General features: G+C 30.5%; 1 protein-coding gene across 4 annotated transcripts in view; it reads right to left on the bottom strand.

Moving 5' to 3' along the window:
• The window catches only part of LOC142321913 (pyruvate dehydrogenase phosphatase regulatory subunit, mitochondrial-like), a 128816-nt gene that overhangs the window by 68855 nt on the left and 43752 nt on the right, over nt 1-16209 (bottom strand). For all 4 annotated transcript variants that reach the window (XM_075360429.1, XM_075360431.1, XM_075360430.1 and 1 more), the window contains 2 exons: nt 8361-8482; nt 2605-2872 (listed from right to left, as the gene is read on the bottom strand). In XM_075360429.1, coding sequence (XP_075216544.1) covers nt 2605-2872; nt 8361-8482 — 390 coding nt within the window. The remainder of the gene's footprint in view (nt 1-2604; nt 2873-8360; nt 8483-16209) is intronic.

Below are 16209 nucleotides of genomic sequence, written 5' to 3'. Positions count from 1 at the left end.
AAAATTAAATTGTAAAAATTTTTACGTATGTAAAAATATGACGTTAAGGCATAATTGCTTTACTTAAAATTATTTTTATTTGGTTTTAATTTTAATTTGATTTTATGCCTTAACGTCATATTTTTACAATTTAATTTTTAATGTTAATTTTAATTAATTTTTCATATTTTTAAATATTCCTTTAATTTTTAATTTAACTGAATAAAAATTTAAAATAAAGAAATAAAAGGATTAAAGCTTTTACATTTTAAATAAAATAAATAAATGCATGATATGTTATTATATTTTACGAAGTGTGTAATGAAATTTGAAATCGTGAAAGTGCTCCTGCATATATATAGTGGTAAAAGGTAAGAGTCATACTTTATTCCCCCTGCTTAGCCTCCGGGAATCACCATCAGCTATTACTTCAGAGGATGATATGGATGAGTTAAGTGAAGGGTAGTCTTGAACAATCTCAGGTCAACCATTTCTGAGATGTGTGGTTAATTGAAACCCAACCACCAAAGAACACTGGTATCCGCAATCTAGTATTCAAATCCATATAAAAGTAACTGCTGTTAATAGGATTTGAACATTAAGGTAAGTCATACTACTTTATTTATTCTGAACTGTGGTTGATCTAATAAAATAAACTAGTATTTAGTATAACTAGTTTTAGTTATATTGTATAAGAATAGTTATAATAAATATAATAATATTGTAATAAGGTGATAATTGTAGGGTAAATTTATGTAGATTGTTTAATCAATGAGATGTCATCTTGATGAAACTAATTTTTCTTTTTTCTGTTTTTGTGAATAATGATCTGTTTCCTAATATTAGAAAGTTACTAAGCTATTAAAGGGAAATCATTAATTTATGATAACAGTAGAAAATATATAAATGTAAATAATATATAAAAGTGTATTTTGCTACATATTAAAAATAATTTTATGTATTATAAAATGATTATACAACAAAGACGCTATAACACAGTTATAAAACTGGAAGCCATACTGGAGTAGAAACACTCTTCCACCTGAAAGAGCAATTGAAAGACGACAAACTCCAGAAAATCAAAAGAAAAATTGGAAAAACTTGCATTAACAAAAAAGTACGAGAAACACAGGCAGTGGTGGATCATGCCCAACAAAGTTGTGTACAAAGAGTTAGAACTCATCACTGATATAAAGCATAAGAGAAGTCTAGAATTCTTTGGACACATCATAAGGATGCAAAATAAGAGACTTCTGCAACAGCTGATACAGTTCAATCTCAACTCAAAAATCACCAAGACAGGATGCAGATGGATCAGAAAAATAAGAGAGGACTTGAAGGATATTGGCCTTACACCAGAAGACACCATAGACAAGATAAAATTAAACAAAAAAATCAAAGACAAAACACTTGCTTCACACTCACAATATGAACATTTTCAGCAAAAAGGGTATGGAGATTGGAATGTATGAAAAAGTACTGGAAGGACCACAAAGCTCAAACAGTCCCTTCAGAGAAACTTGAATAATGGACCAACTAAAGTGATCTTATAAAAGATGTAAAAAAAAAAAGATTGTAATAATGGAATGTTATTTTTATTATTTTTTTTTACAGTTGCTATATATTATAGAATACATTATTGCAATAAAATTATACAAATTTTTTCATCTGTTAACATGTTTAAAGGAAAAATAAATACCGCCTATAATCTGCTAGAAATGGATGATGCCAGTAAAATAAATGAATGAACATCAATTGTAATTAGAAGATGTAAGAAAAAAATACATAATGTGAAGAAGCATGAAGTGGAAACTGAAGCATAACATACAAGGCTGAAAAAACGTTTTTGACATGCAATTTATCATATGGAAAACACTACAAACCCTTAAACTTAAAAAAGGGAGAAACTAAAAAGCAAAGCAAGTGTTTCAGTAGCAAAATAAACTAAAATGAGAATTTTCTTTTAAAGTAAAGTTAACAGGAATTTATAAAAATAAGTACAATTAATTGCTATTATTTTACAACAAACCAAACTGTGTATCACAGTAATAATTGTGTACTAGGAGCAAATAAAATCAATGCATTATACATCTACATCTGTACTATCAGTGCAGGTACATTTTTTGTGCTTTGGTGAGTACTAATTATTGTATGGCATGTAAATTGGCGATGCAATACATTAAGTGATAAAGGTAAGCATAAATTTAACACAATATTTTCTAGGAAAGATCAGCCTAAGACATTTAAAAATGTCTCTATCAATTAGACGCACGTGTAATTGTTTTGATAAGCGCATAGTCTTATAGAACACAGTACAGTGATTTTATCTGTCTTTATTCAAAACATGACCAACTTAAAATACAATTTAAATAATAATTGCAGTAATTTGTTGGTAAGATCTTTAATAACAGCATCTGAAACATATAATTTTTTTTTTATTGTTTTATTCTTCTTAAAACAATACCAAATAAAACCATCATGATAATTTTATTAGTCAATTTTTTGCAATTACAATTTTTATTTACCTAGTATTATATACACTGCAGTTTCACAAAAATTAATTCTACTCTATTAAAAAAAATTAAAACAAAAAGGATGAAACAAATAATTGAAGTCGATACATACTGAAATGATCCCAATCTTGCGGCAACTGATTTCTCCAATTTGCAGGTACCTTAGTATTAATGAATGCTGGTTTAGCTTCAGTTTCAAAACCACCAACCATAAAACCACCATTATATTCCCTAGCATATATAGAAGAATCATAGTCTCTGATACAAGGCAGGCCTGGGGTTATGTCAGATAAGTGACCTGTTGTAATATAAAAGTGTTGAGCAGGGTATGCAGGAACTCTAACTTTTGGGATACTATGTTCACCTAGTTCACGAGCCCACTAAACAAAGAAAAAATAACTTACTACCAATATCAAGGAAAAAGAAACTGTTTGGTATAATATAAAATCTTATTTATTAACTAATAAATATAACTGTAAAGCACATAATCAATAAATAGCAATATACCCGGTACAGGTTCACCTCATAGTTCCTACTTTCTTCATTAAAAATGAATAAGTCATAACTGTGTTTGCACTCAGTTTTGCTGACAAAAAATGAGTAACTGCAAATTTTTATGACTTAAAAGTTACAAACAAAATAAACATAAATTAAAGTAAGCAATAGTTATAAGCGATGTATAAAATCTAAACTTCATTTTATTTTGTACTTAAATTATACTTTGTTAATAAATTTATATTAGTATTTTCTAGTGCTAGATTGGGCTATAACATGATTTATTATAAAAGTATTATTATATTATTAAAATATAAGAGAAATTCACAAAAGATTTTTCAGATGACTGCTTTTTGTCGCAGTACATCGTGCATAGACTGCATGAATGGTGTGTAACAACTATTTGGATATTATGGTTATTAAATTCTCTGTAAATTGTGTTACAAACTCAGCCAAAAAAAAACAATTAATTATACGAGGTATGATTGAAAAATTTTAGGACTGGGGCTGTAATTTCAAGATGTTAGTACAGTCTACTGTGATGTATCTCCTTCAAAGTAGAATCCCCTTCTGACTGAACAATCCAATCGTGTTTACACTTTTACAAGCATTCCTGGAAATTCTCTTTCTTAAGGGTGTAAGAACCCTCTCTGTATATGCCTGGATGTCTTCAACCGAGTCAAATCAGTTTCCTTCCAGTGAAAATTCTAATGTAGGATGTAGATATAGCACAGGAATTTGGAATTTGACCAACAATTTTGTGATCAAGAACGCACAATGAGCCAGTGCATTGTTGTGGTGAAGGACCTAATTCTTGTCTCGCCAGACTGCAGACCTTTTCTTCTACGCATTTTTGTGTAAATGCTGGACACTTTTATAGTGTTCCAGGTTGACTGTCTGCCATTTAGGGGCAAAAATTTATGCATGATACCTGTAGAATTGAAGAAAACTACCAACATTGTCTTCACATTCAACATACTTTGTCATACTTTTTTCAGTTGTGGAGAAATTTGACCCCTCCGCTGCAATGATTGTATCTTTGTTTCTTGGGAAACTTCAAGTTGGTATTGTTTCTGCTGATCTGATAACAATTTTGGAATGAATTTCACAGACCCAAATCTTCAGTTAAAAATTGACTTAATGATGTAGAAACTTAAATTTAGTTCATCAGTTATCTTCCTAATTGTAAGTCTACAGTCAGAGTGCACTAAATTATGAACTTTCAAAATATTTCTGTTGGTTTTTGAAGTGGAAGGCTGGCTGGATTGGGGGGGGGGGGGTCATCTTCAATTTGATTTGCAGCAATCTTTGAATCTGTTGATCCAGATAAAAACATTTGACTGGCTCAGAAATTTATCCCCAAAAACTGTTTTTAAGGATTCTTACGTCTCCCAAGCTAATTTTCTGATTTTTGAACAAAATTTGTCACAAACTCGTTCTATTTTTTCATCCATTTTCTGAAATCAATGAAGCCCCAAGTCATAAAAGTCCACAATTTTTACAGTGCTCACAACAAATATTTGAAGTTCTTAAAATTGATAAGATATAATGAGAATTTTCTTCCCACAAGCTTTAGCAACTGAAGTCCTCAGGGTTTGATCTCCAACTTTTTGTCTGTTAAGAGACTAATTTTAATTTTTAAGGTTTTCTGCAATGAAAGTATCTCTCTAAATATATATATATATATATATATATATAATCTAAATTCTAATGAAAATTTACATTTTGTTGGTTAATTGGTGATATGGATTTAGATTCTTCATAACGTTGACATAATATATTTGCTCATTATTAGTAGCCTCTCTACTGGATTTTACATACCATTCATGATTACTCCAAAATAGTGAAAATTAATAGATTAATTCAATGGCTCTTACTATGAATTCTTTTTGAATACTGAGTTAATCCTAAACCTGTATGAACTGTGTTTCTGGATTAAATAGGTGCATTTATAATTTTGTGAATTCGGTTGATAATTAGTATAATTATTGTTTAATTCAGCTTTTTTTGTTCTTTGCTGTTACCTTTTCTATTTTTTACTACTTGCTTAGTAATTACTGTATTGCACAAATTTATAATGTAATTTTTCTATCTTTTATTGCATCTGTAGTTGATTTTTTATTCTATAGATAAAAGATAGAATTTTTCTGTATGGTTTATTGTATTGATGTTTGAATAAATAGGTTATTACTTTGTTATATTAATCTGGTTATTTAATTTTGAACATTTTTTCAGTAAATCTCTTAATAGATAAAATATTTTTATTCTATTGTGTAAATCTTGTGATGGGAAAACTGTTGCTTATTGTACATGCTGTTGTTACTACAGGATGAAGTACACTGTGGCAAACTTCATTAACATCATTTTCAAATCTAACATGTTAGAATAATATGCTATTTTACAGCAAATATATAATCATTTTATTAAAAAAAATACAGATTTTTTTTTAATAACTGTACTGATTGTAGTGAGGTTACATCATTACAACATTTTGTCAAAATATTTACAGATACTTTTTATCAATAATGTTACCAAAATAAATACAGAATTAAAAAGCTTTCTATCTACCAAACAAGCAATAAAATACTTCTTTGATGATAGAAAAGTAAAATTTAAAAATTATTAACTGGTTGAAACAAAGGATATTATAAATTGTGATGGGACTAGTTTATATTTTAGATCATTATCACATAAAACTTTAAATGAAAACTGCACTGGATTTAGGCAGTCAAAAGATAGGTTTACTATTTTAACTTGTTGTTTTGCAGATGGAAAATTAAATAAAAAAACATTTTAATCAGAAAACTACTGAAGCCCTGGATTTTAAGAATGTTGGATAATTGCCCATTTAATGACTTAGAAATAAAAGGCTAAGATGCCTCAGGTACAATGAAAAACTGGATTTATAATTTGGATAAAATGATGAAGCATGATAACAGGTTTACTTTATTAATTATTGATAATGCAACCCAAGAGAACACTATTCTAACAAAAAAGTTAGTATTTCTTCTGCCAAATAGAACAAGGCTTCTTCAGTTGATGGATCAAGGTGAATTATAAAAAATCTGTATGTGTATTACAGAAAAAAAAGTTCTAAAATCTCTTGTTAAAATAAATTCCTGTTCCATTTGTAAAGTAGTAAATGAATATCATGATTGTTTTTAAAGCCATACAATATGCTGACTATCAAGTTGATACAAAAAATAGCAGAGATGTATTTAAAGAGCCTGAATTTAATATAAAAGGCATTAAAAATCCCATTAAAACAGACAGAAATACAGCAAAACTTGAACAACGCAAACAGAAACAGTGGGAGTATTTCTCTATCTGAGGAAGGATATGTTGCAACTGATAGACTAGAAACAGAAAAACTGGCTCTGGATGAAATAAATCAAATTAAAGCCACAGAACCTGTTAAAGTGATGGTGAAGCAGTTCAACCAGGTATGTGTGAAAAATAAAATTAACATTTTTAGAGAACGCTAATAAAATTTTGGAGCTGGGGGAATATATTATATTATCGGCACAGAAATATATTACCATCTGTTACATGATCACTGAAATGCATAACAAGAAGTTACTTATACAAAAACCAATGCTAGAATAGTTTTACTTGCAATTAAACTATTTAAAGCGAAATAAACAGTAATGAATAAATTATTCAAACGTTTAATGTTAAAGATATGTGTAAATATTGTGTTAAAGAAAACTGGTGAGTTTTATTAAATTATATGTGTCCTCATACTAAAGCTATACTGTATATTAATTTTTCAGCATATAGGAAATGCCAGTAATTACTTTAAGAGTAAAAATCCTTTTGTTGTTTAACAAACATATATATATATATATATATATATAAAATATATATATCTACACACTGTAATAAAAATTTTAAAGTTACGCATCTCTAAAAAAAGAATTCTATGCCAGCTTGTGTGAGCTCTGTTTTATACAGGTTTGACTATATAAAATCAAAGTTTATTTGTATGTTCATCTGGGGTGTTCAAAAGAACAAACCGATAATGAAAAATTACTCTGTTGTTTAAAGCTTACTCTTTCTAGGATATGTAGTAATTATGTAAACTCCTGCATAACCCTCAATTTTGGCCTTTTTGATACTTCTTCATTGCATTATGATTAATAATGAATAGATAAACATATTCTGAAAAGTATTTATTTTATATCACGCAAAATTTTGGAAGGTGATACTGTGGGAACAAAAGCTAAATTGAAATGTATTGTATTTATTTAAATGTATTCATGTATTTATATGAAATTATGTATGTATGTTTAAACATGAAATTATTATGGGAGAGTATTCAATGTAACAACTCTTTAAATGATTACTCACATGTAAAAAAGTTATAAAAATTGAATCCTTATCTATTTGTGATTTTTCTGGGGACAACATTTACTACTTCTATAAGTAATGGTACTAAATAACTGCTACCTGGGTTAAGTAACTTCTAGTGGTATAATATAAAAAAAATTCATAGTGAAAAGGAAAAAATAATTTTGTTTTCAAGAAAATTACTTTTGAAAAAGATTTCTGTTTATGCATGACCTAAAAAGAAAAGTGTGGGGTTTGCTTTAATTATAAAGTCATTGTATAAGACAGCGTGCCACGTCCCCATGCTTTTATTTTTAGTCATGCATAAACAGAAAATTTTTTTAAAAGTAACTTTCTTGAAAACAAATTTATTTTTTCTTTTTACTACAAATCATTATTTATATTTTGTTTTTGTATTTATTTCTTTTTGTAGAAAAGCAAATTTTTAAAAATTAAAAAAAATTTCTTTACTTTCTACTTTTTAGTCATAATTAAATGAAATTGTTAATATATATATATAAGAAACAGTTGAAGTTGCTGACTTCAAAGATGTCCTGGGTGAAAAGAATTGCTTGTCTTTAAAGCCACACTCTCGTATAATTGATGACCTTGACAAATGGTATTATGTGTGACATTAATCATTGATATGATTGCAAGATTATTTGAATGTTTATGGTATTGATCTAGATTGATGATAACTCCAATAAGCCCTAGATGGTGCTGTCATTTTTCAGCTTGATGTATGAGTTTTTACAGCAATGACAAAGTAGCAATTGATTTTTCTGTTTAATTCGTTTGGCAAATATGCTGGTTTTGTTGCTGCAAATTGAAATGAAACCTGATTAAATGTAAATTAAAGAAAAACATTTAACAAATAAACTGAAAAATGACTAGGATGGTATTTTTATAAGAAAAAACCATTAAGCAATTTACACAAAAGGTAAATACTGAATAGTGTTGCTCGATGGTAAAATAACAATGTTTTGAGACAAACATGAGTGAAATAATTGGAAAATCAAACAACTCACAGAACAACACACTTACCATACCAGCACAATTGACAAAATATTCACAATGAATAATACCACGATTCGTAGTCACTGATGACACTCTACCGCTATTAGTAAGAATTCTTTCAACGGCACAATTTTCATAAAATCTAGCTCCTACAACAAAAGAAATTTAGTTAAACACAACAATTTATTAAAGAGAATAATATAAGGTGTAACCTAATGATTAAAATCATTATAAAGAAAAAAATTTGTTCATTAGCCTGATAATAAAGTGCATCAATTGTTATGTATTCTGTGGTAGACTTACCGTTTGTAATTATGATAAACTGACTACTTATTGACATCACTACCTCATAAAAAATTTTTGGTGAGCTCATAAGGCTAGATGAAGTTTTGGTTGTCCTACAAGCAACAGAAGAATTGTACATCCTTGCTATGGATGTTCTCTAATCAGAACCAAGCATTTTTAAAAAGAGGAAGTATAGCGGTAGGAATCATTCCTATGGCAAAGATATTCTGAATTTGTTTAAAGCCAACAGGTTGCAATGATAGTAGAAGTTGCAAGAACAGTAATATAGGTTTAATGGAATAACCCACTGGGTTGGTCTAGTGGTTAACGCGTCTTCCCAAATCAGCTGATTATGGAAGTCGAGAGTTACAGCGTTCAAGTCCTAGTAAAGCCAGTTATTTTTACATGGATTTGAATACTAGATCGTGGATACCAGTGTTCTTTGGTGGTTGGGTTTCAATTAACCATACATATCATGAATGGTCGAACTGAGAATGTACAAGACTACACTTCATTTACACTCATACATATCTTCCTCATTCATCCTCTCAAGAATTATCTAAACGGTAGTTACCGGAGGCTAAACAGGAAAAAGAAAGGTTTAATGGAATGGATTATAAATTATAAAAGTAAAACTAAATTGAGATTGTAAAAACATCTTAAAGAGGGAGCAACAGATAAACAATAGCTGCAAAAGTTCAAGGGACAAAATAAAATACATTACAATGTATAACGATTTAATATCAGCAGAAGAAAGAGTATACCATATACTTTCTTTCTCTAACTGTACTTGCAGTTCTATGTTTGCTGAGATCAGTCCTCAAGTGAACACGTCATGATAATAAAATCAAATTCAAAACTAAAGGAACTGAACGAGTCTAAAGTTACATATATGGAAAACTTTTAATATAAAATATGCTAACAGCTGATATTTCAAGAAAAGATTTCCTTGGCTAATTTTGCAAACATTTTCAAAAATAATTAATGAAGTAACAACTTTTTATATATCAATATCTATAAAGCAATTTATTCCGAGTGATTCATCAACGCCCAGAAAAAGTTATTGAAGATAAATTAATAAAATCTGTATACATGTTCTTGTTACAGTGTAACTGCACACTAAGAAAGGTTTTTTGAAATTCTAAGTTTAAAGGGTTAAAATGGAGTAACAATCTAGATTTTTGAAATTCTGAGTTGAAAGGGTTAAAATGGATTTTGATTTTTTTTTGAAACCCAGCTATTTTTTCAATTTCTCAGTAATAAAGGAAGATATCAACTTGATTTTTGGTTGTGTAATTTTCATGTAAATATCTAAAAATCAGTTTCTAGAGTTTCGACCTAAAAGGAGTGAGAAAGGTAAAAAATAATTGAACAATGATAGCTAATACTCTTCAGATAAATATCTAAAAACTATTTTCAGGTTATTTGAATTTCAATTTTTTAAGGGATGTGACGGTGTACAGCATGGCGGCTCAATCAACTTACCCGCTGTACTGTATGTGCAATGCAACTAGCTACACCTGCTTCTGGTTTGACTAAACAACATGAAATAAAAGTAATTAAAAAAAAAAGAGAAACAAAGTATGGTCACCTCCTAGTGATGCTTGTTGGGTACCACTAAGAAGAATCGATCAAAATACATTTTGTATTACATTTTGGTAAAATGCTCTAAAGAAATTACAATACACTGATATTTTTTATAAATTACAACAGGTTTTAATTTTTATTTATCATTATTATTCTCACAAGCATGAGTTTATGAACAAATGCAAGGTCCAACAAACAGAGCCTTCTGGCTAGATGGGAAGGGTGAGCGAAGTGAGCCATGATTGGCTAAATATTCCCCGACTGTGATGTAACCGTATAGCATTGGCAAAGCCATTATGGGGATGGTTATATATATATTTCCTGATATCTGTTGTTAATAAACATACAATTAAGGACTTCTACTAACTTATTCAATGATTTGGTAGTGGTTAGCTCAATTGGTTCTCTAAATTAATGCAATAAAAAGGGCTTTAAAGTAATCTGAAACTCTATAGGGTTATTCTTTAATTCATATTTATATAATTTTTTTTATTATGAAGTTTTGCTCCATTATAAAATTTTACTATTATTATTTCTTTTTTATAACATGTACTCTTGACCTGAAAACTGCATTTAACATTGTTGACTACATAGGATACGAATTTTAGTCAAAACATGCACCCAAGCCAAAAATTATGAAAAGTAAGTTTTTTACTACCAGTGGTATGGTGTGGCCCCAACCCACAAATTTTTTCAGAACATGGTGTAATTATGACAAATTACATCAACTTAAAGAAAATACAGTATTGGAAAATTACAAGAAAATTGACAGAATCATTATTGAGAAAACTGGATTTTTCCTATTTTTGGATAGTAACTACCTAAATATCAATTTAAAAAAAAATGAAAACGGCAGGTAGGGTATTGCAGAAACAAACCACAAACAATTTTCATAAAGATTGGCCAAACCATTCAGGTTGCAGCTCGTCTGCAGGTACACAGGCAAGAGATAAATGTGATAACCATTTTTCTGGATAAATAAAAAAATTCTTGTGCAGTTCTTTGCAAGAAGATCAGCTTTTTGTAATTTTATTTTGTATACATAAATTAAATGAGAAAACTAGAGGCAAAAAATCTTTTTTTATTTTACATTAAAATATATATGGGCATAATGTTTACGATCAGACTTTGTATCTTCCTCCAAAATAACAACTTTAACAAAAGTCGGATTGAGCCTCCACAAGGTGTGCCTGGATATATCTGGAACAAATAGGCAAAATTTGTCTGGTGAACTGGATCTAAACCAAATTCACAGATTCATTTATCATCAAATCACACCTCACTAAATTACATCTAGAGTTGTAACTGGGTACCTAGTCCCACTACAGGTGACCTTGATAGTCAACCACGAAAGGTCTCTTACGGAATACTACACCAGCTGAACCAAGCAACACAAGAGTTCAGAGAAGGCAGCATTCAGATACAGTGGGTTGCCACTTAGAAGATAACATGTGATCAGAAGCATTGGAATGTCCCAACACTACACACACAAACAAGAAAAATACAACCTCCAAAATCAAACCAAAGGACATCACCTACATTTCCACACGCATTGTAAACTTGCTCATGCAGACTGGTAGACTAAAAATAATAACTGACCTAGTGGGACAACACAAAATTCTCATCATGGGTCTGCAGGAAATAAGAAACACCGACCAGGACATCAAGTAATATAAATGATATAAGCTCTACAAAGGGTTATCTGGGAAGAGAGAGATGAAAAATGTCCCACAGTTTGGAGGCTTTTTAGTCACCCTCAAAATAATAAACTCCATACAAGAATTCAAGTCACAATTCCCAAGAATCTCAAAACTCACTCTAAAAGCATAAAAAAAAATCTACATTATAATAAATGTCCATGCACCCACTAATAATGAAAATAGCTCTCCAAAAGACCATAAAAAACAAAAGTTTTGGGATCTACTCAACCTGACTATAAATAACATCCTCAAAAACCATGTTTAACAATTAATGCTGAACTCGGCAAAGAACGCATGCAACATGATGATGTCGCATGCGTTTTCTTTTGGGTGGACCATTTTCTGATGAGAAAATGGTCCACCCAAAAGAAAACAAAAACAGGTAGACTCATCGATCTCTGTAGAAACTGCAACCTAATCTTGAAATCCACATATTTCAAGAGGAAACCTCAAAACCTTGAAACAGACTGACTACACTAAGAAGAATGACAACTAGACCATGTCTTCATGGACAAACGCCACCACAATGAGATCTACAATGAAAAGTCCTCCAAGGAGTAGGCACAGGGTCAGATCACTATGTAGTCAAAGTAAAAATTAAATTTACTTCCCAAAGAAAGCAACAAAGTCAAGCCTAAAACTAAAGGAAAAATGGACCCTATGCAGCTAATGAAAATTATCAAAAAGCAACCGAAAAAATAACAATCACGGATAAACTTGAAGATCTAGTCAACAACCTTAAACAAATTGCAGAAGAAGCCCCAATAAAATGCTGTAAAAACCATCAATGGTGTAACAGCGAAAGTGATGAAACAGTGGAGAAAAGACAATGAGCATGGCTATTTTACCAATCCCAAAAATCAGAAACATCCTTCCAAAATCTAGTAAAACAAAGAAATCATGTGAACCATAAGGAGAATAAAAAGAAAACACCATAAGACACACTGAAGTCAGTAGAAGAAGAATTCAATAAAACACAGTAGAGAGACTATTACAAAACCTTCAAAAATCATCTCCAAAAATACAAATCTCCTACCCTACAAATTAAAAGTTTACAATGAAAACAGTAACAATAAAGACAATGTGGAAATCCTAGCTAAATATGTCAAAAAACTCTTAAATTGTGAAGAATGATCAGAACCCCTAAATTTCAACACCAACACTCCAATAACAACACCACCAGAAAACAACCTTTCCCCAATAAAAGAAGCTTACCAAGCACTAGGTGAGATGAAGAATTACAAAGCAGCAAGAGATCAGACTTTTGCTAGAGATCTGGAAACATGGAGGAAGATCAACAAAAATTGCCCTTCAACAGCTTGTCAAAATTGGATCAAAGAACTACTAATACTCACCATCCGCTACACAAAAAAGGGGACAAAACAGACCCAAACAATTACAGGGGAATCTCACTCCTAGACACAAGAACTTTTTCCTTTTTTCTTTTAACCTCTGGGACCACCATTAGGTATTACTTCAGAGGGTGAGATGAATGACATTGGTTCACAACTTGAGAAAGAGCTAAGAAAATACCAGAGAGGTTTCAGACCCTGGAGGAGCTGTCCAGACCAGATCATGAGTCTCAAGCTAATAGTGGATACAACAGAAAAAGAAGCAGACATGTGATGATAATATTTGTAAACTTCAATAATGCATACAATTATATCCACAGAGAATCCCTACTAAAAATTCCAAGACACCTTGGACTAGGTCCCAAATGATTAAATATGATAAGACTGACCCCTCACAAACAATAAGTCGAAGGTAAAATTCAGAGGCAAGCTCTCTGAACCATTTGAGATCAAAAAGAGGACTGCGCCAAGGCGATGGGCTCTCACTACAACTATTCAACTGTGCTCTAGAAATGGTAATGACAGAATGACTCAAAAAATGCCCTGCAAAAGTAAAAATAGGCCGAAAAATCAAAACAAACTGTCTTGGTTTCGCCAACAACTTGTACTGCTAGCAAAAGACATTGACGAAGCTAAATCACAGATATTAGAACTTCAAAACATTGCAAATAAAATTGGCCTCAAAATATCATTTGAAAAGACAGAAATTATGTCCCAAAAACCAACACGATTAAAAGAAGTAAATATAAATGATAATAAAATTAAAATAATAACCCAATTTAAATACCTCGGAGAAATAACAAACAACCTAAACAAAAAACCTTGATTAAGAAGAAACAAACTAGCTAAAGCTCAAAAATTAACCTGATACATTTAAAATAAAAAATGCCTATCAATAAACGCATAACTAAGTCACTACAACAGAGTTACAAAACCACTTATGCAGCAGAAACACTCTTCCACCTGAACAAAAAATCAAAGACAGACAGACTCCAGAAAATTGAAAGAACCTGGATCAATAGAAAGTACCAGAAAGACTGGCAGTGGTGGACTGTGCCCAACAAAATCGTGTACAAAGAGTTAGAACCCATCATTGATACCATGCGTAAGAGGAGACTAGGATTCTTTGGAGATATCATGAGGATGCAAGATGGAAGACTTCTTAAACAGTTAGTACAGTGTAATCTCGAATTGAAAAACACCAAGAAAGGATGCATATGGATCAGAGAAAGAAGAGAGGATCTGAAGGAAATTGGCCTTATACCAAAAGAAACCACAGATAAAATAAAATAAAACAAAAAATCAAGAACAAAAAGACTCACTTCACACTCACAAGAAAAAACTCACACAAACATTTTCAATAATAGAAATGGCACAAAGTCCAGGATGTATGAAAAAGTACTGGGAGGACTGCTAGGCCCAACAGTCCCATTGAAGAGATAATGGACTGATTGAAGTGATCCTATGTGGTCATAAAAGATAATAATAATAATTAAAATATATTTTCTGTTTATAACAAAATTATAACCGTACCTATTATACCCGTAAATTATTATAACCATAATTTTAGGAAAATAATGAGTAGATCTACACACAAGCATCAAGTTTAAACTCACTCCCACTGTGACTCAATGGATAAGGTAATGAAAGATACACCAATACCAATATAACCATGCAATATATACCAATACAACAATCATATCATCTTAAAATAAATTAAAAACATCTAAATACCAAACAAAACAATTTAAGTAATAGTATAAATAATTATAAAAATTATTCATAATTACTGTTAAAAGTATTTAAAGCCTTACATTTATAATAATCAGTTAACAGTTGCTATTGTATAACAGATAAGTAATATTTGGTGGTATAAAGGGTTGATAGAATAATTCTGTATTTTAGACTGATTATTATTTGTATCAACAGCATAAGATTTTACGTGTCTTGCAGCTGGGAAATAAAAATCATGGTATCTTTTCAGAAGTTGGCTAGGTAGGTATTTAACCACAACAATTTTGTAGTTGTTGTTTATGAACGATGAGAATCTTTATTCATCATAAATATTACATGGAAGTTGAACTTAAAAGAGGCTTTATCATTCAGTAGTTTTTAATAAATGCATATTTTTGTTAAAATGCATATATTGGAGTGAGATGGGTAAAATAATATGGAAGATGTTAGTATAATTGGAGCTGGAGTGAGGAGGACTGTTTATTTCCTGCACATTTGTGTATAGCCAGTCTGGATTTTTTCAATGAAAGAATAATTTCCAAAGGATTGTGGCCACCAAGATCACCTGATCTGACTAGTCCAGACTTCTTTCTGTGAGGTTACTTAAGAAATTGCTTACAGGAGTAGCCCACATACCCTGCAGGAATTTAAGGCAAACATTACAAATATCATTCAGGAAATAAACTGAGTACAGCTAATAAGAGTAGCCAGGAACATGGTCAAACATGTTAGTGCATAGAAGTGGATGGACATCATTTTCAACTTCTTTCATACATTATTATGCAACTGTTTATCAATAAACTATTATTTATAGACTAAACTAATTGATGGGGGCCTTCTTTAATTTGAACACCCCTCAGAACTCATAAATAATTCAGTCTGTAGAAAAAAGTTGGATAATTGGTTGGAAGGAAAGTATTAATTAGAACTTTGGCAATGTAAAAAGTTGACAGATTATGAATCTGTCTTTACAGATCTGAATCTCTACATTTATAATATTATGTAGCAGGTGAAATTTATATACTTAAAAATATAATCTGCATGAGCTTCCAAGTTGAAGAAGTGTAACTCAACCCAAAAAATATTTCAATGAAAAGAATCTACAGTTGTCTCTCCTAAACTTCTTAAAACTAACATTGATTTTGTTTTCACATTATACTGGTAAACAAAAGTCATTTTTTAGAGACTTAAATTCTGTTATACAACTAATACTATTCC

This window comes from Lycorma delicatula, chromosome 3 (assembly GCF_047948215.1).
Source record: "Lycorma delicatula isolate Av1 chromosome 3, ASM4794821v1, whole genome shotgun sequence".
NCBI lineage: Eukaryota > Metazoa > Arthropoda > Insecta > Hemiptera > Fulgoridae > Lycorma > Lycorma delicatula.
The sequence above is the reverse complement of the archived record's forward strand: the minus strand, read 5'-3'. Positions and strand labels throughout refer to the sequence as shown.